Source organism: Mangifera indica, chromosome 1 (assembly GCF_011075055.1).
Source record: "Mangifera indica cultivar Alphonso chromosome 1, CATAS_Mindica_2.1, whole genome shotgun sequence".
In the NCBI taxonomy this organism is placed as follows: Eukaryota; Viridiplantae; Streptophyta; class Magnoliopsida; order Sapindales; family Anacardiaceae; genus Mangifera; species Mangifera indica.
In genome coordinates, this window is record NC_058137.1 from 22324247 (window position 1) to 22344034 (window position 19788).

Here is a 19788-nt window from a genome sequence, read left to right on the forward strand (position 1 = left end):
AAAACAATTTTAATTCTAAAATCTTGCATCAGAAAGAAGAAATTTAAATTTTGAGAATTTTCATGTTTATATGTTTTTGTGTGTGTGTGTATATATATATATATATATATATATTTATTTATTAATTCAATTCTCTTCACGATTGTCATTTAGTTTTTTCTAATTGACGTATAGTTATTAGTATCTTACAATACGATATAATATAATACATATAAAAAATTATATGTATCATGAAATATGTTAAATTAATATAATACATTGGATATATCATATGATACAATATGTATCATATGATACGATACATATTACCGATACAAATCAATCATCTTTTTAAATAAATAATATAATAGAAGTGTATATGAGAAATCTTAAATTTTCAATGGTGTTTGTAATATTTTCTAAAATGATGACATCTCAATTAGATTTTTTATTATTTTTTTATTTTTTAAAAACTGTATCATATGATAAGATTCGATATACGATATAAAAAATTATGTTTTTGATACACAATATGATACACGAATCGACTACCATGGTTGAGAGACATAACAAAACTTTGATAGCTTTTTGCTTACTGACTATAATCTTGTATTATTTTCTCAAAAGTATTCAATCACATAACCAATGCATCTATGTTAAAAATCTTATTGTGTTTCATATTTTCTTATACTGAATTCAATCTACTTCTTGTTGATGTTAATATCATCAGGTTAATAAAAATATGAACCCAAATCACAACATCACATATTCATCAACATATGTAGACGTGTTTTTATATTTCTGAAAGTCATGGTGGTAATATGTAATTTGGATAAACACCAAGCAATATTGTGGGTGCACAAAAATATAAAACACATGTGGCATGGGGATGAGAAGTAATTGTCAAGGGTTGTCTTTTATTGGTACAAAATAGTTAGCAACAAGTAGGGAATCATTTGAACTAAACTATTTCAAGGATCGTATCAAAAGAGTTATCAGATAACTCAGAGACATTCCTCTTGGCCCTTTCATCACATGTGAGACTTCACATTCAAGGCTCACTGGAAGAAAGACAGATACAGATGGATATATGGTTGATAGATATTTTAACAAGAGCTGAAAAGAACAGAAAGGGAGGGTGTGGATGCAAAAAATAATGGCAAAATTAAAAGAAAAATGTGAAAAAATTAAGTGGAGATGAGAAGATGAGAGCCCACTGATAAAAGAGGAAAGCAATAATGTATAGAAAGCATTTAACAATATGAATGAATATGATAGATGAATTGGTCTCTTTCTTTCTTTATTTTCTTTCTGCATGTTAAAGCTCGCTTAACTGTCAATACAAGGATAGCTGTTTGACTCCATAAAAGCTTTTGCTGGGTTGTCTGGATCGGACTGAAACATTGGACCACATTAGGCCATCTTCCGTGATGTTGAATTAACAATGTGGGGCGTCTTAAGATTATGTGATATCCTTGGTCGCTTTCTTGAAATTAAACCCTAAATTCTGAACTCTAAATCCTAATCCTTACCATTGCTAAGGACGGATTTTACCTATTCTTAATAAACAAACACGTCTTCTGCGTAGCAAGATCATCATAATCACACATTCAATTTTCTCTTTGCTTTGGTCCTATTAAAGAATCTTATAAAATAAAAGACATGAATTATTTTAGAAACTATAGTAAGAATATTAAGCTAATTAATAAAATGATAAATTAGTCTCTGTCACATTTGTGAAATTCTGACTTACCTGGTGAAGTAGTTGTGAGTCCGGATTTATCCATTCATCCAATACGAGCAAGGTTCCGAGTTACCAAAAATAACCCCAAGGGTTAATAAAACTGGTGGAATATTAGAATTTCTAAAGATAAGGTATGGGTTCGATATTTTGTTACGCTTGTGAAATTTTAACTTATCTACTGCAGTGATTGTGGGTCTAGTCACTGTCTTCTAGGTTTATCTGTTCAACCAATATGAGTGGAGCCCTGATTACAAAAAGAAAAAATGCTATATTAATTGATTGATACATATGCAGGTGAGTCGCTTGAATTTCATGAGGTTTTATACATTAATGCTAGCTTAATTTATCTTCAATCTTTTGTTTTGTTTTCAGCAAATTCTTATTTCATTAAAGTCTATTTACCCAGATTACTTGGTATAAAAAAGAATTCATAATATACAATATAGAGTTAATAACACTTATGATATAATAATAACAAATTATATAGTTTTTTAAAATAATAATAATAATTTAAAATTTTTTATAAAGAGTTAATAAATATTAATAAACTATTTTTAATCTTATATTCTAATTTTCAAAACTTAACAATAAAATGATTTTTGTTATTTTCAAAATCCCAGAAAAAATATTATTGTTTTATCATACCATAGAAGAATAATATCATAGACTCATATATGTTATAAAATAAATTTAATTTCTATTTGTGAGTTCGACATTATAATGCTTTATTGTTGGCATCTGAATTCAGTAGTTGTATGTTATCGACGTTCACATGAACAATGTTCCCCCCACTTAATTCAATCTCCGAAAATTGGTCCACATCTGACAGAGAATTGGACATTGGTTTAATGATTTAATTTTTATATATCTCTGTCCCTCTTTAATTTTATCGTAAAGTTTGTATCTATTTTTTAATACATATATATATATATATATAATATGTTATTATATGATTAAATGTTACTTTATCTTTAATTTAAAATTATTCGATTATTTAATGATACATATCAAATATGTACCAATTTGTATATATATAATTTTATTATTGAATTGGGCATTCTAGTTTCTCTATAATACTATAAAACTTTGGGTAATTAATAAAATAATCATATTTTAAGGAGTGTATATAAATTTAAGATATAACTAGTGAAAAGAGAATGGACGAATTCGTCCAAATACATAAATGATGTTTTGATTGAAATTGACTGCATTCAAACTTCAAACTTGAAGAATTCTAAACATTTCTGGCCTAAGCTCACTCAAGCCACAAGGTATATATGGGCCGTTTCACCAAAATGTCCACAATAACACGGTTCACAAAATTATTAGACATATCTCACGACTGCAAAAAATGCGGGCTAGCATGGTCTGACAAGGCCCATCTTTTGGTGGGCCTTGGCAATACATGACTCATGAAATGATGAGTCCCACCAAATTAAGCACGGTCTAGCCCGGCCTGTTGTTGACTCTGGTTAATATGTGGAATTTTGATGCTTGGAGACTACCGGTACAAGTAGCAAATGTGAAAGTACACTATCAAATTGATTTAAGGGCCGGGCTTTGTATAGCTCTTATTTTCTTTGCGACTCCTAAAAAATGGATGGACAATTACAAATGATAAGGGCCGGGCTCCATATATCACTAAATGCACCGGCATTTATTCCCATGTACACTCCATGAAGACTATTAGGTAATAGAAACTGAAAAAACACCGCCTTATTTCGATAGCGACCGAATCAGAGTCTGCTTTTCGCTTTGTTACGAACTCTTAAACGACATGGTCGATTCTCCAGGTATTTTCTTTTGCAATGAATTGATTTTGATCGTTTTATATCTTTGAATAATCAAAATTCCTGTCAAATTGAAGATTAATTAAACTGCAATTTTGGAGATGATATTAACTCGGTGTTTGATTATGGACCAATTTTTTGAAATTTGAATAGCCGAGGACTTGTTAGTAAATTTACCTGCTGTTTTGTTTGCTTGTGTGTGATGATTTCTCGTTAACATGTTTGATTTGCTGAGGAAATATCTGTATTGATAGTTGACGAATCTGTTGAAATTTGAAGGCGCTAGGAATTGTATGAAATTTTAGCTGCCGTTGTGTTTAATCTATGTGTGATGATTACTTATTACTGATTAATAAGTTTGATTTGTTCGGTAATCTAAGTTTCTGGTGAATGGAAGATTGAATAACTGATGCTTGAAACAATTGATTGATGTTGAAGAATCTTGTACAAATTTAATTGCATTTTGGATGAAGGAATTGACTCTATGTTGATTAGGGACCAATTTGTTGTAAATTTGAAAATGCAAGGACTTGTAGTGAATTTGCCAGCGGTTTCATCTGCTTTATGTGTGGTGATTTTTCATTAACATGTTGGATTTGCTTGAAAATTATTACTATTGATTAATGGTGAATCTGTCAAAATTCGAAGAGGCAAGGACTTTTATAAAATTTTACTGCTGTTGTTTATTTATTTATTTATGTATGAATATTACTCATTAATCATGAACAAGATTGATTTGTTAGATTTTTTTTTTTTTCCTTTTCAGGTTTGTGGACATGAAAGAAAAGAATACTTCCTCTGTGCTTCGGCGCATTTTAGCGAATTGTGCATCTCAGGTTTGTTGTTGAACTTGATAGGTTATGTTTAGGAAAGTAATTTTGGAGAAGTATTGGGAGAATGAAAGAGATAACGGAAAATTATTTTTTGAAATATTAAAAATATATATTTGAAAAATTAAAAAAATAGAAATTCTCTGTTCTTGCACATGCAATTTGATTACCTTCCTTTGAAGATGCTTGTGATATCTGCCCTGGTTATTTTTACTGAATAAAAATTCATTTTTTCAGGCTAAAGAATATGGAGGTTGTATTGCTGCAAAAGTTCCAGAAATTGAGCGTGATATGTGTTTGAAAGAATTTATTAAACTCAAGAATTGCATGCAAAATACGGTATCATATTCTAGAATTACTAAGAGATGCATTTTGGTGTATAACTGAAAAATTATTTTGTTATAGCTTATAGGAATTTAAAGTCCTTTGGCATCTGTTCTCTTCTAGAAGATTTTGCTTTTAACATTATACTTTTTAATCTTGTTTAATAGCTCCGAGGAAAGGCCTAAGTGTATACATCTCTTCTGTCAATATTTGGAGGAATATACTTTATAAAAGAAGCATCAACTTCAGCACACTTGATGTACTCTGCCACATCTTGTTGGTAACATTGCAAACAGATAAACAGGAGATATGTTTGGAAAAGCATCAAGTTCTCAACCCAGTATTGGTTTAAGTGGTTCTGGTGCCCTATCACATGTTTATATACAATATCCACCTCTACGTTGCAGCACACCTGAAACAAGGAGCTTACATTATGATGATGGAAATAAGTTACTCATATCATCAACTTCTGATCAGGTAATGTATTCATTTTTTAATTTGATGTACATTTGAAGTGCATCTTCAGTATTGGATTTTTTCAATTAATTATTAAATAATGATTTAGTTTCCATCTCCTCTTTGAGTGGGTTGTCCCATAATCTTCACTATTTTCCTTTTTGTACAGATATTTTCATGGAAAACTGTTCCCTTCAGTCCTCTTGTTAGCCCTACATCTGATTCAATTGGTGAGGGGCCAATTTTATGCATTCGATTTTCTCTAGATGCAAAACTCATAGCGGTACAACGGTCCAGCACTGAGGTACAGATTTGGAACCGTGAAACAAAGGAAACTTATAACTATGGGTGCAAGCCAGAGTCAGAGAGTATACTGGGTTTCTTTTGGACGGACTGTTCTCTGTGTGATATTGTAATTGTAAAGAACAGGTAAGGGGAAATTTACCGTCTCTTTGATCTGTTGAATAAGAATTTTGCTCCAATTTAGATATGATTTTTTAGAAAGAAAGTTTATGAATCTTACCAAATTGTTTTCCTTACTCTAGGTTGATTCTTACTGTTTTGTCATCTGATTGTTCAAATATAGCTATGTAATGTTGGGGTTCATCATTTATTGGCACACTTCATTCTTCCAATGACTGAGTGAATACTTTTGGTTTGATTTTGCCATTTCTTAAAGTCTTATCATGATCATCTTTGGTCTGAGATGCACGATTGACAGGGTTGTTGCTAGGTGAAGTAGTTGGTGCTAGCTACTCATTAATGTCTTTTCTTTTAGCTAGAAATATGATTGTCATTGGGTACATTCTTTATGTGCTCCACACTTTGTTAAATTTGAGAGTTGGTATTGCGTTTTGCCAAGTTTGTTCTGTTGGTTTTAGATTTTTATTGATGACTGCCGTGGAGAGTGATGACTGCCATGGAGAGAAATCATGAATATTAATAATAACTGGTGTTGAATGGCTGTATTCTGTTGTGAAACATCCTAGTCAGGATAATAATAAGTAGCTGGCTTGTTGGCTAGATAACATAGCTGATTTCAGAATGTTAGGTAACTCAACCAAATAATTGACTAGGAAATGAAGAAAAGAGTTGAAATATGCATTGAGTGTTTCTGAATTTACAAGAATAGTAAGGTTTAAATCTAAAGCACTCCCAATTCCGACAAAATCTCTTCCAATATCGTCTAGCCTTCGAGAGGCTAGACCCTCTCCTTCAATCAGTCAGAGCTGCCCAAAATTTTTCAGAAAACCCCCCTTCTTCATCTTAGCCTACAATTCCCTTTTTATTCCAATTTCTCTCTTCTCCCCTAAGCCAAGTGGCTTCCTCTCCTAAGTTGTCCTCCCATTTTTTGGTGCTACATCTTATTTACTTTTCTGTGTCCCCAATTGTCCCCTAACTGGTTGTCTCCTAAGGCACAATTACGTGGTCGTAACATAGAACTATTGCTTCTATAAATATAGGCAATTGTGTTCAGTTTTAATAATATTATTAACAAATTTTATTAAAATAAAATTTAATTAATGAGTTACATTAAAAGATTTTATTTTAACGAAGTTTTCTCTGATGAGCCTCTTGGGTCCTGGTAAAGATAAATTTTAGGTATCAAGAACTTTTTGGTAGCAATTTCAAGACTAGTACATCTGTAGTAGTCGTTTGCTCTCTCCTTTATGTCACATTTTGGTATATATAAGGACTACAAATGAGATATTCTAGCCTCTGTTCTTATGCTGTGTGGGAGCAATATGAAAGTATCTGGAAGATGGCTAGATTATAACTGGAGAACTCTCAAGTCAATTATAGGAGGCCCTTGGATTTATTGGAATCTCATTTTACTGTCATTCAGTGTGTAATGTCTTTCAGGATAAATAAGAATCTTCTCTCCATGCATGTTTGCCACTTTTTTTCCTTGGACATGGCCCCTAGGATTAGAACGGATGGCATGAGTCAAGGGTCAGTGTTCCATGTTGAGCATTACTTTGCCAAAGCCTAAAGGTACTTTTCGTGTCAACTTAAGGACATGGTAAATCTAGTAACATCTGGGTGACTTTCAGGCGAATTCACCTATTTCTTCTCTGCTTTGATTTTTGCTTCTACTTTTCTGTCTTTATTCATTTCACATAATGGAATTCAATCACAGTGGACTGGACTTGATGACTTACAATTCTGTCTCAAAATCACTTGACTTGGTGGAGACAAGGAAAGTGAATATCTGCTGGTATGTTTACACACATGAGAGTAGATTGGTTCTTCTTGCTTCAGGAATGCAGTGCAGAACATTCACTGGATTTCAGGTATTGTTGACAGCTTCAGTGTTAGCTTCTTTTTATTTGAATCCTTTCAGACTAGATGATGTATTTGGAATGCTTCTTGTGAAAAAAAATGGCCCTAAAATTTTGTTTTGAGGAGCAAAGGTTGCTTTTAATATTTGACATGTATGTCTTAAGCATTATATTGGCACACAGCTGGGCAAATACTAAGATCAGGAAATAAGAAAATATTACCAAAAGTTTAGACAAGAAAATGTTCTCAAAAGGTCAATCTCTGTTATAATCTTTAGATTAGTAGATCTTTCTTAAAACGCTTGCCTAGATCCTTTTTCCATTGACTTAAAATGTAGGTTGAAGATGTAACTGGAAAAGAAAAAAATAAGGAACTACTTTTATCCATGTTTTTAGATGAAACAGGATGCTTTACAGGGAGCTTAAAAGCATTTCATTGATGCATATGATATAGATATAAACATTTCCAAAGGGAATGTTTGGTCGTAAAAATGAAAAGCTGTTATTGTCACAGTAACATAAAAACTGAATGTATGTTAGATTATTTTCTGTTAAATCACTTACCTGTGATATTTTAGAACTAGAAACATAAAGTAGGCATCTTCAGTATATTCATAATATGTACATCCTGTGTTGGATTATATTATTATTAAAAGTGATTGAATTAACTTTATCTGCCAACATGTATGGTTGTGCACATTTATATATAGAAATTTGGTAATTACTACTCTATACTTTTTTCAACGAGCATATGGTAAAATTTCAATATTTTGTTTTCTTTTTTGCATTGGGTGTTTTTCTTGCTATAATGTTTAAATTCTTTAAATTTATATCTTAGTACATGATACAAACGTTGAGAGAGAAACTCATACCGTACATTCAACTTGTTGAAGTTATTTTTAAAGTATTTAATAGTTAACATTTATGTTCTATGAGCAGCATTATATAGAAAATTGAAAAAAAAAAAAAAAGGTTCATTTTGGCCTCTGGACATTCTGATTACTTTTAATATAGACCAGTAGATGTAGCTATTGATTGAATTTTATTCAATATCCAATCTCATGGCCAAATAAGGACAAGAGTTTATTATATAACTGTGAGCAAATTCTTATGGTCAAGCTCTTCCTTTATTTTGACACGGTTGCTAGTTCTTTTGTACAGCTTTCATCTGCTGGAGTGATTCGCCTGCCAAAGTTTGAAATGTCAATGGCTAGGCCTGAGACCAACAGTAAGCCTGTCCTAGCTGCTGAAGACATCCATATTGTCACTGTGTAGGTTTCCTTTGCTTAAATCTATCTGTTAATGAATCCCTTTGTTCACAGAAAACAAATTGTAAGCATTCTTGATATTCACAGCTATGGTAGGATATACTGCTTGCAAGTTGATAGAGTTGCAATGCTACTCCACTCATATAGATTTTACCGCGATGCTGTTGTACAACAGGTAAAATCTTGCTCAGTTTTTCTGTGGCCGAAAACTTTTATACGCATCTGTGTGTGCATATGCTTGGGGCTAAAGTCATTGCAATAATTTGGCATCACAGTTAAATTTTTTAATGGACATTTTAATATGCAGGGATCTCTTCCAATTTATTCTACCAAGATTGCCATCAGTGTGGTTGATAACGTACTACTTGTTCACCAAGTGGATGCAAAGGTTGTTATACTGTATGACATATTTGCAGATTCTAGAGCTCCCATATCTGCCCCACTTCCACTATTATTGAGGGGTTTACCAAGAACCTATTCCTCTTCCTCTCAATCTGCCAGCAGAGATAGTGAAAGTTTAGAGGCTAATAATAGTATTGATAATGAAGCTAGTATTTATGGAGATTACTGGACTTTTCTTGTTCCTGACCTCATTTGTGATGTTTCTAACAAGCTTTTGTGGAAGATCCAATTAGATTTGGAGGCAAGTGTTATCATTTTTCTTGTACACCATTTGATATTATCAAACAGTTCATTCACTGTAATACTCGTCCCTTTCTTTTTTGCAGGCAATATCTGCCAGTAGCTCAGAAGTGCCATCAGTATTGGAATTCTTGCAACGGCGAAAGCTGGTAGCTAGTAAGGTTAAATGCATTCTAAGTCTTAATGTTTGTTCAAGATTGTTTTATCGGTGTTTGTTCACATCAAGAAAAGAAATGATGCTCTTTCTTCCCCAGAATTTTAGGCATATTCAAACTGAGGATGAAGTCAATCACCCCATAAAATGTAGTTTTCACCATAAATGTGACAAAAATGTGAGATGGTACATACATAAGGTGAATCAACTGAAAAAAGTTCTGTGGCATCTCTCATGCAGTAATTTTGTTTATTTGTGGTGCGCTAGTGTTCCTACATGTGAATCATTCAGTTATTAGCTGTTGTAATGATGTATTGTTCCTGCTGTTTTAGGCTAAACAATTATGCTTGGGGATAGCACGGACTGTTATTTTAGAAAGCAGACCTGTGTCTATGGTTGCCAAGGCCATAGATGTATTAGTTACCTCTTATTCCTACTCAATCAAAACTGGCAGTTATTATAAGGTAACAAAGGCAGAGAGGACTTCTTCTTCAGATGAGCCGAATACTGATAGCCTTAGATCTGGCACCCATGTATCAACCATTAGATCAGATGGAAAATTCATCAGACATCAGTCAACTGGTGGAGTTGATAGTGAATCTCTCAATAGAATGTCAACTTTTTTGGGTTCAGATTCGTATTCAGAGGAGAATGTCAGCTTTGAAGCCCTGAATACAGACTTTACTAATCGGCAACTTGGTGGTGGTAAAGTTAATTTAGCAGTTGCTGGAAGTTCTAGTGCTGAAGTTCAGTCATTATCTTTTCATCATCAACTTTCTGGGCCAAGTGACAACATTTCTGAGCAGCAGGATTCTCAACTTACTTCACCAGCAATTTCACCTGATGAGATGTACAGATTTGTGTTTGCTCCTGTTGAGGAAGAGATGTTGGGTGACCCTTCTTACTTAGTTTCTATCATCGTTGAGTTCCTTCGCAGGTATGTCAACTTTTGGAAAAAGAATTTACTTTTCTGAATTCAAAATGATGTAATTGAGTTGTTACAGTGCAGAGTTATTAAAGTTGGTTTTTTTTTTTTTCCCCACTTCAAACTGATATCAATGATATTAGAATGATATATTATATTCCCAACCTGTCGGTATGATTGCTGGTGCCTGGTTTCATAAACAGTGCATGTTTTGTAAACAGTTGAATTTGCTTTCATGAACTTATGTTCATTTCTTATGTACAGTGCCAATGCAGGGAAGATCAAAGTACCTCCAAATCTGTATGTGTTGACCATACAACTGCTGGCTCGCAATGAGCGATATGCCGAGCTAGGATTGTTTATCATAAATAAGGTTTCTAACCTCTTTGATCACTGTGTTGATAAATTTTTGTAGAATGCTTTACATGCTATACTTACAATTAAATTGCTATCAACTTTAACAGTGAAGCCGTTTGGTGTGCAGATTCTTGAACCTTCTAAGGAAGTTGCATTGCAGCTCCTCGAGTCAGGTCGGCAGAATCGCGAAACCAGGAAGCTTGGTCTAGATATGCTGAGGCAGCTCTCTCTACATCATGACTATGTGGTGTTACTAGTGCAAGATGGATACTATAATGAAGCTTTACGCTATGCTCGGAAGCATAAGGTAATTCTTCTAAGCGAATTCTGATAAAATTTAGTTTATCCAAAAATGAGAATTTAAGTTAAATCAAAGTCAATTTACTGCATTTCTCAAAATTTTGGGCTTGGTTATGTTTTCTTAGATTTTAAGGTAGGATTTATTGACAAAAAATAAGAGGGAAAAGAACAGTGAGAAAACAGAGAGAATTAAGGCAAAAACCAATATTCTATATTTCTGTAATTTATCATGTCTTCTAAATTGACAGTAGAAAGCTACTTTTAATAAGATATTCAAATCTACCCGAACAAAAAATAAAAATCTAATTATGAAAATTTTAATGGAATCTGAATACATAAAATATGATTAAAAACTTTAAATTAGAAGAATAAAGTACATCCTAAAGTAGCTAATAAAATTCAGTGTTGTGATTCGACATCATTTTCAATTTATCAGGTCACTACTGTCCGGCCCTCATTGTTTCTTGTGGCAGCTTTGTCATCGAACAATTCGCAACATCTGGCTGCGGTTCTGAGGTTCTTTTCTGATTTTATTCCTGACTTTAAAAATTCTCTTGATTTCAGTACATATCTGCACGTTTTGAATAACAGGAACTCTTCTATTGCTGCTTGAGGTTATGTTTCGAATATTTCTCAAGGAATTGAAAGGCTTCACTTTGTCGGGTACTTAAGAAAATTTTGTTAAGAAATTATGACTATGGATTCTCTCACATGTTTATGTACTACTTTTTTTGTTGAATGAAATGAATTCTCTGTATTGCTGCCTGAATTTGTATTTGAAAAAATTTAAGTCTTTGGATTATATTCTAAATACCCAAAAAAAACCCTTATGAATCTTTGGATTCCTTTGGTTTTATTAGATCAATACAATAATGGCCAAAGGACTTACCCCCACCCAAAGATTATTCTTTTCTTAAGTTATTATCTTTTATTTTTCAAAAACTTAAATATTTACTCATAATTTAAAAATCTAAAAATTTTTCCCTACTGAAAGTTTGAAAAGTAACAAATTTCCCCTTAGGGTTTTAAAATTGTCATTGGAGATGGCAAATTTCGTTGTCTTTAGTTGTCTTCGTCCTTGGTCTCTCTCTCTTCCTCTCTCTGACGAACTTATCGGTCTTTTTCCCTTCCTCCCAAATCGCCTTTGTTCGAAAAACGAACATAATCGACAATGGATGGAGAGAGACCGGGAGGTAGATAGAACATGACCAGAGATGGTGAATTGCGTTGTCTCTGATAACAATTGCAAAACCCTAATGGAAATTTGTCACTTTTTAAATCTTGAGCGAGGAAAAATTGTTAAAGAAGATAGAACTTTGTAACTTAATGGAGTTGGTGCATGTTTGAGGTAATATGATCTATGGCTCCAGGGTCCATATTACAACTATAGAATCTTCAATAGAAGCCCGGGTGACTAGCAACTATAGAATCTCCAATAGAAGCCAGGGTGACTAATTGATGATGAAACCATACATTAAAAACTGAGCTAATGGAAAGTTCTGAGAATTTGGGCTAATAAGGTTGCTTTCTATGAGTGATGCGGGTCTAATGAAGTGATGATAACAGATTGCTATGTTGATGAGGTAAAATAGTGAGTGTTTGGGGATGAATTAAAATGAGATTTGGTTGACATTAAGAAGGCTAAGGATTGATTCGACTCGTCATTTTGTAGTGAGCCCTTTTTTCCACTATTTTTAATTGGACTATAATTATCTTCATGTGTCGACTGAGAATTTGACTTACGATCTCCAGTTAGCTTGGGGTTTATTGCTTGCAAACTAGAATTAGGAACGCCACTGTGTTAACATATTGCTCGGATTGACTGAGTACAATTTTACTGGAGTTGTAGAAAAATCAGAAAAATAAGGATTAGCCCTGGATGCCAGTCGTAGAAAGCTTTGATAGCAAGATAAGAATCCTAAACTCGCAATGAAACACAAACTTTCGAAAGACAAGATTATTCAGATTGAGATTCCTCGAATCATTTAATTTCGGAGAATATAAGAGTTTGTATACATTACATACCTACAACATGTGGGCAATTTGTGTCAAAATAAATCTCAATCATTAATTTTCCTACAAGCATGCACAAAATCACTAAATTGAAGTTTTAAAAAAAAAAAACAAAACCAAGTTTTCCATGAACTGTTTTTGCCGCCTTCTAATGTGTCAGCAGAGGTGTACGTGGGTCAATTCGGTTCTGGACGTACCTTACTCGGCTTGGCCTCTTGGTTCATCGATCGTGTCAGGCCAAAGTAGGCCGGAAGAGGGGTGTGCTAGCCCATTGTAATAGCAAGACCCGACGCTTTGAATTTTTTTTTAATTTTTTAATAGCTACCTCAAGGTTTTTTCAAATGATCATACTTCTTTTATCTGTAAGGTTCTTCTTATTCTCTGACAGCTTCTCCGGCAAATTTATCGTCAATCAAATGAGTTAAATTTAATCCCAAATTAATTATTTTGTGTTTAAGTTAAACTCAAGACAATCCTTATTCACATTTAACTTGGCTTAGCTCTAACCTACCTCTATATGGCCTTCAAAATTTTGGTTTTTATCATTTTTGCTTAAGAACTATCTTAAACATAAATCTATGTGATTAAATTCAACCAAATACACCTTTAAAAATATTATCTAAGGGTTGAACATTTTGTATTGATAGTTATTTTGTTAACATATACTACCTTAATTTTGGGATTTTGGGTCAAATGCTTGTAACCCCTTAATTATGAATAATCAAACAAAATTCAAACTACCCAGCTGTCTTCCTTTTAATCTTCTTTGCACCTGTCCAAGTTGACTATGCATTGTGAACATAAATAGAATGGTCACAGCTCACAACACATCTTTGAAATTAATCATGGCCAAAGGACTATTTCCCACCCAAGGTATGCTGCAATGTCAAATGTCCCCTTTTATCTATGCTAGCACCAAATGTCCACCCATCAGTAGTTAAAATTAACGGTAATAAGGGTAAAATCGTTATTTTCTCTATAATATTAAAAATAAGCTAAAATATAATCTCTTTTTGCCCCCCTAAACTTTAAAAACTAAAAGTTTTCTCTGACCTAAGTTTTAAAAAATGACAGTTTCACCCTAGGATTTCGTTTTGAAATTTTCGGCTCTATTGCCAACAGTCTCTCCCTCCCGAAGCATCCTCTCCCTCCGACGTCCGATCTTCGTCTTCCCAGATGAAGACGAGAGCTTCGTCTTTCTCTGGGAGGACAAAGAACTTCGTCTTCCACTGCTCTTCTGACACTGATCGGACGTCCAATGGGAGGAAAGAGACCGCCAGAGGAAGAGGCCGCCGACAATGGAGCCGGAGATGACATTGGAGATTTCAAAACGAAACCCTAGGGTGAAACTGTCATATTTTAAAACATAGGCTGGAGGAAATTTTTAGTTTTTAAAGTTTAGTGGGGCAAAATGAGATAAAATTTCAAGGGGTTAGGGTTCCATTAATTGTAATTGCTTATGGGTGGGTATTTGGTATTTTTATAAATAAAGGGGGGACACTTGACATTGCAGCATACCTTGGGTGGGAAATAGTCCTTTGGCCATTAACCATCTTAAATTAATGCCATTAATTATTATTGTTAAAAAATTTTAATTATTTCATTAATTCTTTAGGTTTGTGAGTAAAGGGAGAACCATATTTCCCTCTCACTGTGCTGGAATGATAAATTGTTATCTATGAAGTGGAAAAATGGAAAAATTACATTTTCCCCCCTTATGTCAAAAGTCAATATTAATTGTAATGGTGAAATCACATTATTGTAAGTTTATTATATATGTAAATATTATAGAATAAATGTTATGTACACCCTGAAAATATTAATAAATTACATTTTCTTTTACCAACTTAATATTATAACTTAGAGTCCTATCTTCAATTGAAAAAAATCAAAATTCAAACTATAACTCTGATCAATCATAAACTTGTAATTGTATTTATCAAAATTAAAATTAAGGTTAGAATTGTAACAAAATGGTGTGATTAAGTTGAAATCACTCCAAAATAATGCAATTAGGTTGAAATCGCTCGAAAATAGTATAATAAAGTTTAAATGACGCTAAAATAATGTGATTCAATTGAGATTGTGTGATTCTAACTAAATCTCAATGAATCAATGTGATTTTGATTAAAATTGTATTGTCTTGTGCTATTAAAAGGTCACTTACTATGAATGTCGGTTGGTAACTACTTTAAATTTAAATTTTTTTATAAATTAGGGTTAAATGTATTTATTAAAGTTTAGAGGGACAAAGTGCTATTTAACTTTAGAAAATATTATAAGTAATAATTGTTACCAGTGTCTCCTGTCTTAGAAATTAACAAATTTTATTAATTGTGCTCATCAAAAGGTGGAAAAATGTCATTTTTCAACTTTTAAGGGTAATATTTGTTGGTTTGTCATAGTTTAAATGGGAAATAGTTGTTTTCACTGGATTAACTTTGTGTTCTTTTTTCCTTCTAATTTATAGTTGCTAAACCTAGTGTTGGGACCATTATACCACAAAAGTCACAAAAGAGTTAGGCCATATTTGTTTTCAAAAGAGTAAATTATTTTTTCCACCCAAGATTTGGTAAAACTACTTTCCACCCCTGTGATTAGTTAAACTTCAAACTTCCACCTATATTACAACTCTGTTAGAAAATAATCTAACGTTGGAAGGGTTTAAAAGTTATTTTAACTCTCTAAGATTTTGACAAAAAAAAAATGGAAGACAATAGAGAGAGGAAGGATTGACTCTACTCCTCCCATTGGTGAGCGAAAGATCAGGTAAATATCACCATGGAAACTCGATTCTTCAAAAATAGAATCGTTACAACACAAATCAGCACTCAATCAAGAAAAAACATATAAGAAATTGCAATAAGCAAATTCTTTATGATTTTCTTGATTAAACCTAGTTTGACTTGATTTAATTGGTAGTAGTGATGGATATGAACTAAATTGAGTCTAAATATCCTTTAGCTTGAGTTTAATTCGAATAGAAAATAATTAGTCTTGAATTTATTGAATTAAAATTAGGTATCAAAATGCTACTTTATTATTTTAGTGGAACGAAGTAATTTAAGCTATGTCTTTCTTATAAGCAAAAATTATTGAATAATTGTGAATAATCTCAGTGTCCCTTAATTTAATGATTTTGAAAAGGCCAAAGCACTTGTTCCCACCCAATGTTTATTGCATTCCCAAATTGGTACTAGTTAACTATTAAAAACCAAAACATTCGTTCGTGTGCAATTAAAATTAACAAAATCAATAAGTAATAAGGGTAAAGTTGTTATTTAACCTAAAATATTAAAAACAATTAAAATTTATCCATTCCCCCCTTAGTTTTAAATTTTTTTCCCATTAATATTTTGAAAAGTAAACAATTCCCACCTGTTAGGTTAAAATTTTTCAAGTGACTTGCACCTAATCACTTTCTGACCCCAACACAATCCATCTTCAAAGAAAGAAAATGAAGATGAATGCTTCAGGTTGCTGATGTTTTTTGGCCCAGACACCTCATCTGGACAAAGACGAAATGTCTTCGTCTAGATGAAGACTAGGGTTGGATTCGAGCCGAGCTCAGCTCGGCTCGTAGCCAACTCGGGCTCGGCTCGGTTTATTTATGGTTGGCTCAAGTTCAGCTCGAGCTCGACTCTAGCCAAACTTGGCTCGAGTTTGGCCCATTTTCGACTCGGTTTGGCTCATTTTTCATATCAAAATGACATCGTTTTGTATATATATGGATCAAAACGACGTCGTTTTGCATAAAAAATTTAAAAAAAAAATCTACCAAGCCAATCCGAATCAGCTCGAGCTCGATCGAGCTGAGCAAAGCCCGACTCGTTTTGGGCTCGAACCGAGCCGAGCTTGAGCTCGAGCTAGCTCGGCTCGGCTCGAGTCCAGCCCTAATGAAGACGCTTTGTCTTCATCTAGATTTGGACGAATTTGGTTGGACGATCAATGTCGAAAGTAGTACTAGAGAGAGAGACATTATCGGAAGGGAGATACATGTAAGAGAGCTAGTCGTTTGTCGAAAAATTACCTTAAAAATTAAAACCCTAGGGGAGAATGTAAATCTTTAAAGTTTAATTATCGGAGGATATTATTAGTTTTATAAACTTAAAAGAGAAACGAATAATATTTTATTATTTTTAATATATTACTAATTAAATAAAATTTTATCTCTGAAATTTAATTGGTTTTGTTAATTTAACTACTTACGAGTGGGTAATTGAGTTTTTAATAGTTAACAGGTATCATTTTAAAAATACAATGAACTTTGGTAGGAACCTTTGGCCTTTTCAAAATCATAAATCAAGGGACATTAAGATTATTCACAATTATTCAATAATTTTGGATTATAAGATATAGCTTAAATTACTTCGATCCACTAAAATAATAAAGTAGCATTTTGATACCTTAAAAAGTGAACAGTTTACCTTTGTAAAGTAAACTTCAGTTCAAACAATGATGAAAGTTATACCTTTGCAAAGGTTTGTAAAAATCGTAGTGACCTAAATCATTCTGCAATTCATGAAACCCACACAAATGTCAAAAGTGCTCTCATTATTAAGGAAAAAAAAAAAGCTGAATCTGTGTCTTTTCGCTTATTAATAGTTAGTTATTTAGAGCTGGCCAAAAGACTATTTTCCATGTAAGATATGTTGTATTCTCAAGTTTTCTCTCTTTAATTTTGATAATTTTAAATACTTGAATGGAAAATTAAGGAGATTAAGGTTCTGTTAATTTTAACTGTTCATGAGTAAGTATGTAAGATTATAAAAGTTAAATGGGAAAAACTTATGAATACAACATACTTTGGGTGGGAAATAGTCCTTCGACCTTTAGAGCTTTTCAAAATTATGTACTTTTTCATTTATTAGATTTTGATTGAATAACAAACATTTTCCTAAAACTTATAAAATAACAAGTATTCCTATGCTGTTAAAATCAGAATAGGTTTTTTTTTTTTTTAATGAGAAATCCAATTTGAATTTATGTATGTATAGATAACAAAAAGTTTTTTACTCATAAAGAAAAGGACAATTTTCCACTAAATTTTAGTCTAAATTCAAAATCATATCTACGATAGATGAAAAATTTAAATACTCATATATTCTAAATTCAAAATCATCATCCATTGTCGAGTCTTTCAAATAACGAAGGATGACATTTCATCGTTATGTTTGGATGGCTGCTCTTCGTCGTCTTTTATAGTCAGATTTAGAAGACAGGTGAAAAACGCTGATCGTCGGTCGAAATGGTGGTGGCTAGAGAAGGAAACAAATCATAGGGGTGAAATCTAAAATTTTTAAATCTTTAAAAAAAGTTGAAGTGTGAGTTTTTAAAATCTAAAGAAGAAATAATATAAATTTTAAAGTTTTAAGGTTTATAAGTATTTGAATGATATTTAGTCTATAAATAGGTATTAAAATTTTTTATTTATTATAGATATTATTTTAAAATTAAACTAAAATTTAGGTGGAAAATACTCTTTTTCTCTTACTCGCATTATATCATTTTTTATGTATAGAAAATATGACTAATTACTATACGTAATTGATTCAACTGTTTGTTATAAATTAGAATGATCACTTTATCATAGTTTCTCTAATTCTTGAATTGATTCTTTTCAAGGATTATTATATTTTATTAGTGTATAGTTATGTGTTTGACTAGATAATTTGTTTTTGGGAAGCACTTGGTTCAGATAATTTTTTATTATTAAAAATAAAAGTTTAATATAAAGATAAATTATTTAAAAAATTATTGAGTATAAATTTATTATTATGTTTGATAAAATTTATATGTATAAATAATTATTTTATTTAGTTAGAAGTAATAAAAGAATATTAATATTTTATTTTATTTATTATATGAAAGATTAATGGGTATAAAAATATTTTTCATATAATAAAACTATATATATATACTTTTAGTACATAATTTATATATACAGATGACATGTATTTATGTGATTGGATGATTTTAAAATAAAAATAAAGTAACATTTAATTGTATAATGACATATAATTTATGTATACAAAATATATATAAAAAATATATACACATAACGTTATTCTTTTCCATATTATTTGTCATTTTAATTCAAAATTGAAAACATTTTTGTCATACAAATTTAATAAAGGATAAAATAATAACAAAAATTAAGAGCATCTATTAAATAATCTACAAAATAGATTATCAATAATAACTCTAATCAAATGCCCTTTATGGGGCATTTAATTAAAGGGGTTAAAAAATTACTCTGATAATTTATCTTTTATTATTTACATTATTTTGTTTGGTTTATAAGTAATAAAATATTCTAAAAATCTTGTATCATCAATGATGACGCGACAAGTAATATAAAAGATAATCTGATTACTAACTCTACCTTAGGTATTAAAAGATTATTACGGTAATTTTAATTTTATTATAACTATATCCTTATTTATTAATTTTTTAAGGTAAAAAATTCTCATTTTCAATTAATATAACGAATAATATAAAAAATATATTAGAATAATTATACCAAAGGTATTTAAGTAAAATAATATATTATTATTTTTTGTTATCTTTAGTCAAACATAATAATTATTTATATATATATATATATATATCCATTTTTACTAAATTTTATCAAACACAATAATAATTTATACCCAATAATCCTTAGGGGGCGTTTGGTTTGGGTAATACTTTATTACCAAAATAGAAAGATTATCTTAAAGAT

General features: G+C 31.6%; 1 protein-coding gene across 4 annotated transcripts; it reads left to right on the forward strand.

Annotated features, from left to right (window-relative positions):
- The first annotated feature begins 3364 nt into the window (after nucleotides 1-3364).
- LOC123221403 (regulator of MON1-CCZ1 complex-like) lies at nucleotides 3365-11820 on the forward strand. Of its 4 annotated transcripts, XM_044644281.1 has the most exons (15): nucleotides 3365-3516; nucleotides 4280-4349; nucleotides 4581-4682; nucleotides 4835-5144; nucleotides 5293-5552; nucleotides 7264-7417; nucleotides 8567-8676; nucleotides 8761-8848; nucleotides 8981-9316; nucleotides 9402-9476; nucleotides 9802-10406; nucleotides 10659-10767; nucleotides 10879-11058; nucleotides 11488-11567; nucleotides 11643-11820. In XM_044644281.1, the coding sequence occupies exons 4-15, from the start codon at nucleotides 4977-4979 to the stop codon at nucleotides 11662-11664; spliced, it is 2187 nt and encodes a 728-aa protein (XP_044500216.1). In that variant the 5' UTR covers nucleotides 3365-3516; nucleotides 4280-4349; nucleotides 4581-4682; nucleotides 4835-4976; the 3' UTR covers nucleotides 11665-11820. The 4 variants fall into 4 exon arrangements, with proteins under 4 accessions (XP_044500216.1, XP_044500196.1, XP_044500209.1 ...); XM_044644261.1 differs by having other exon boundaries at nucleotides 11488-11820; XM_044644267.1 differs by lacking the exon at nucleotides 3365-3516 and adding an exon at nucleotides 3615-3676 and having other exon boundaries at nucleotides 11488-11820.
- Nucleotides 11821-19788: the final 7968 nt, after the last annotated feature.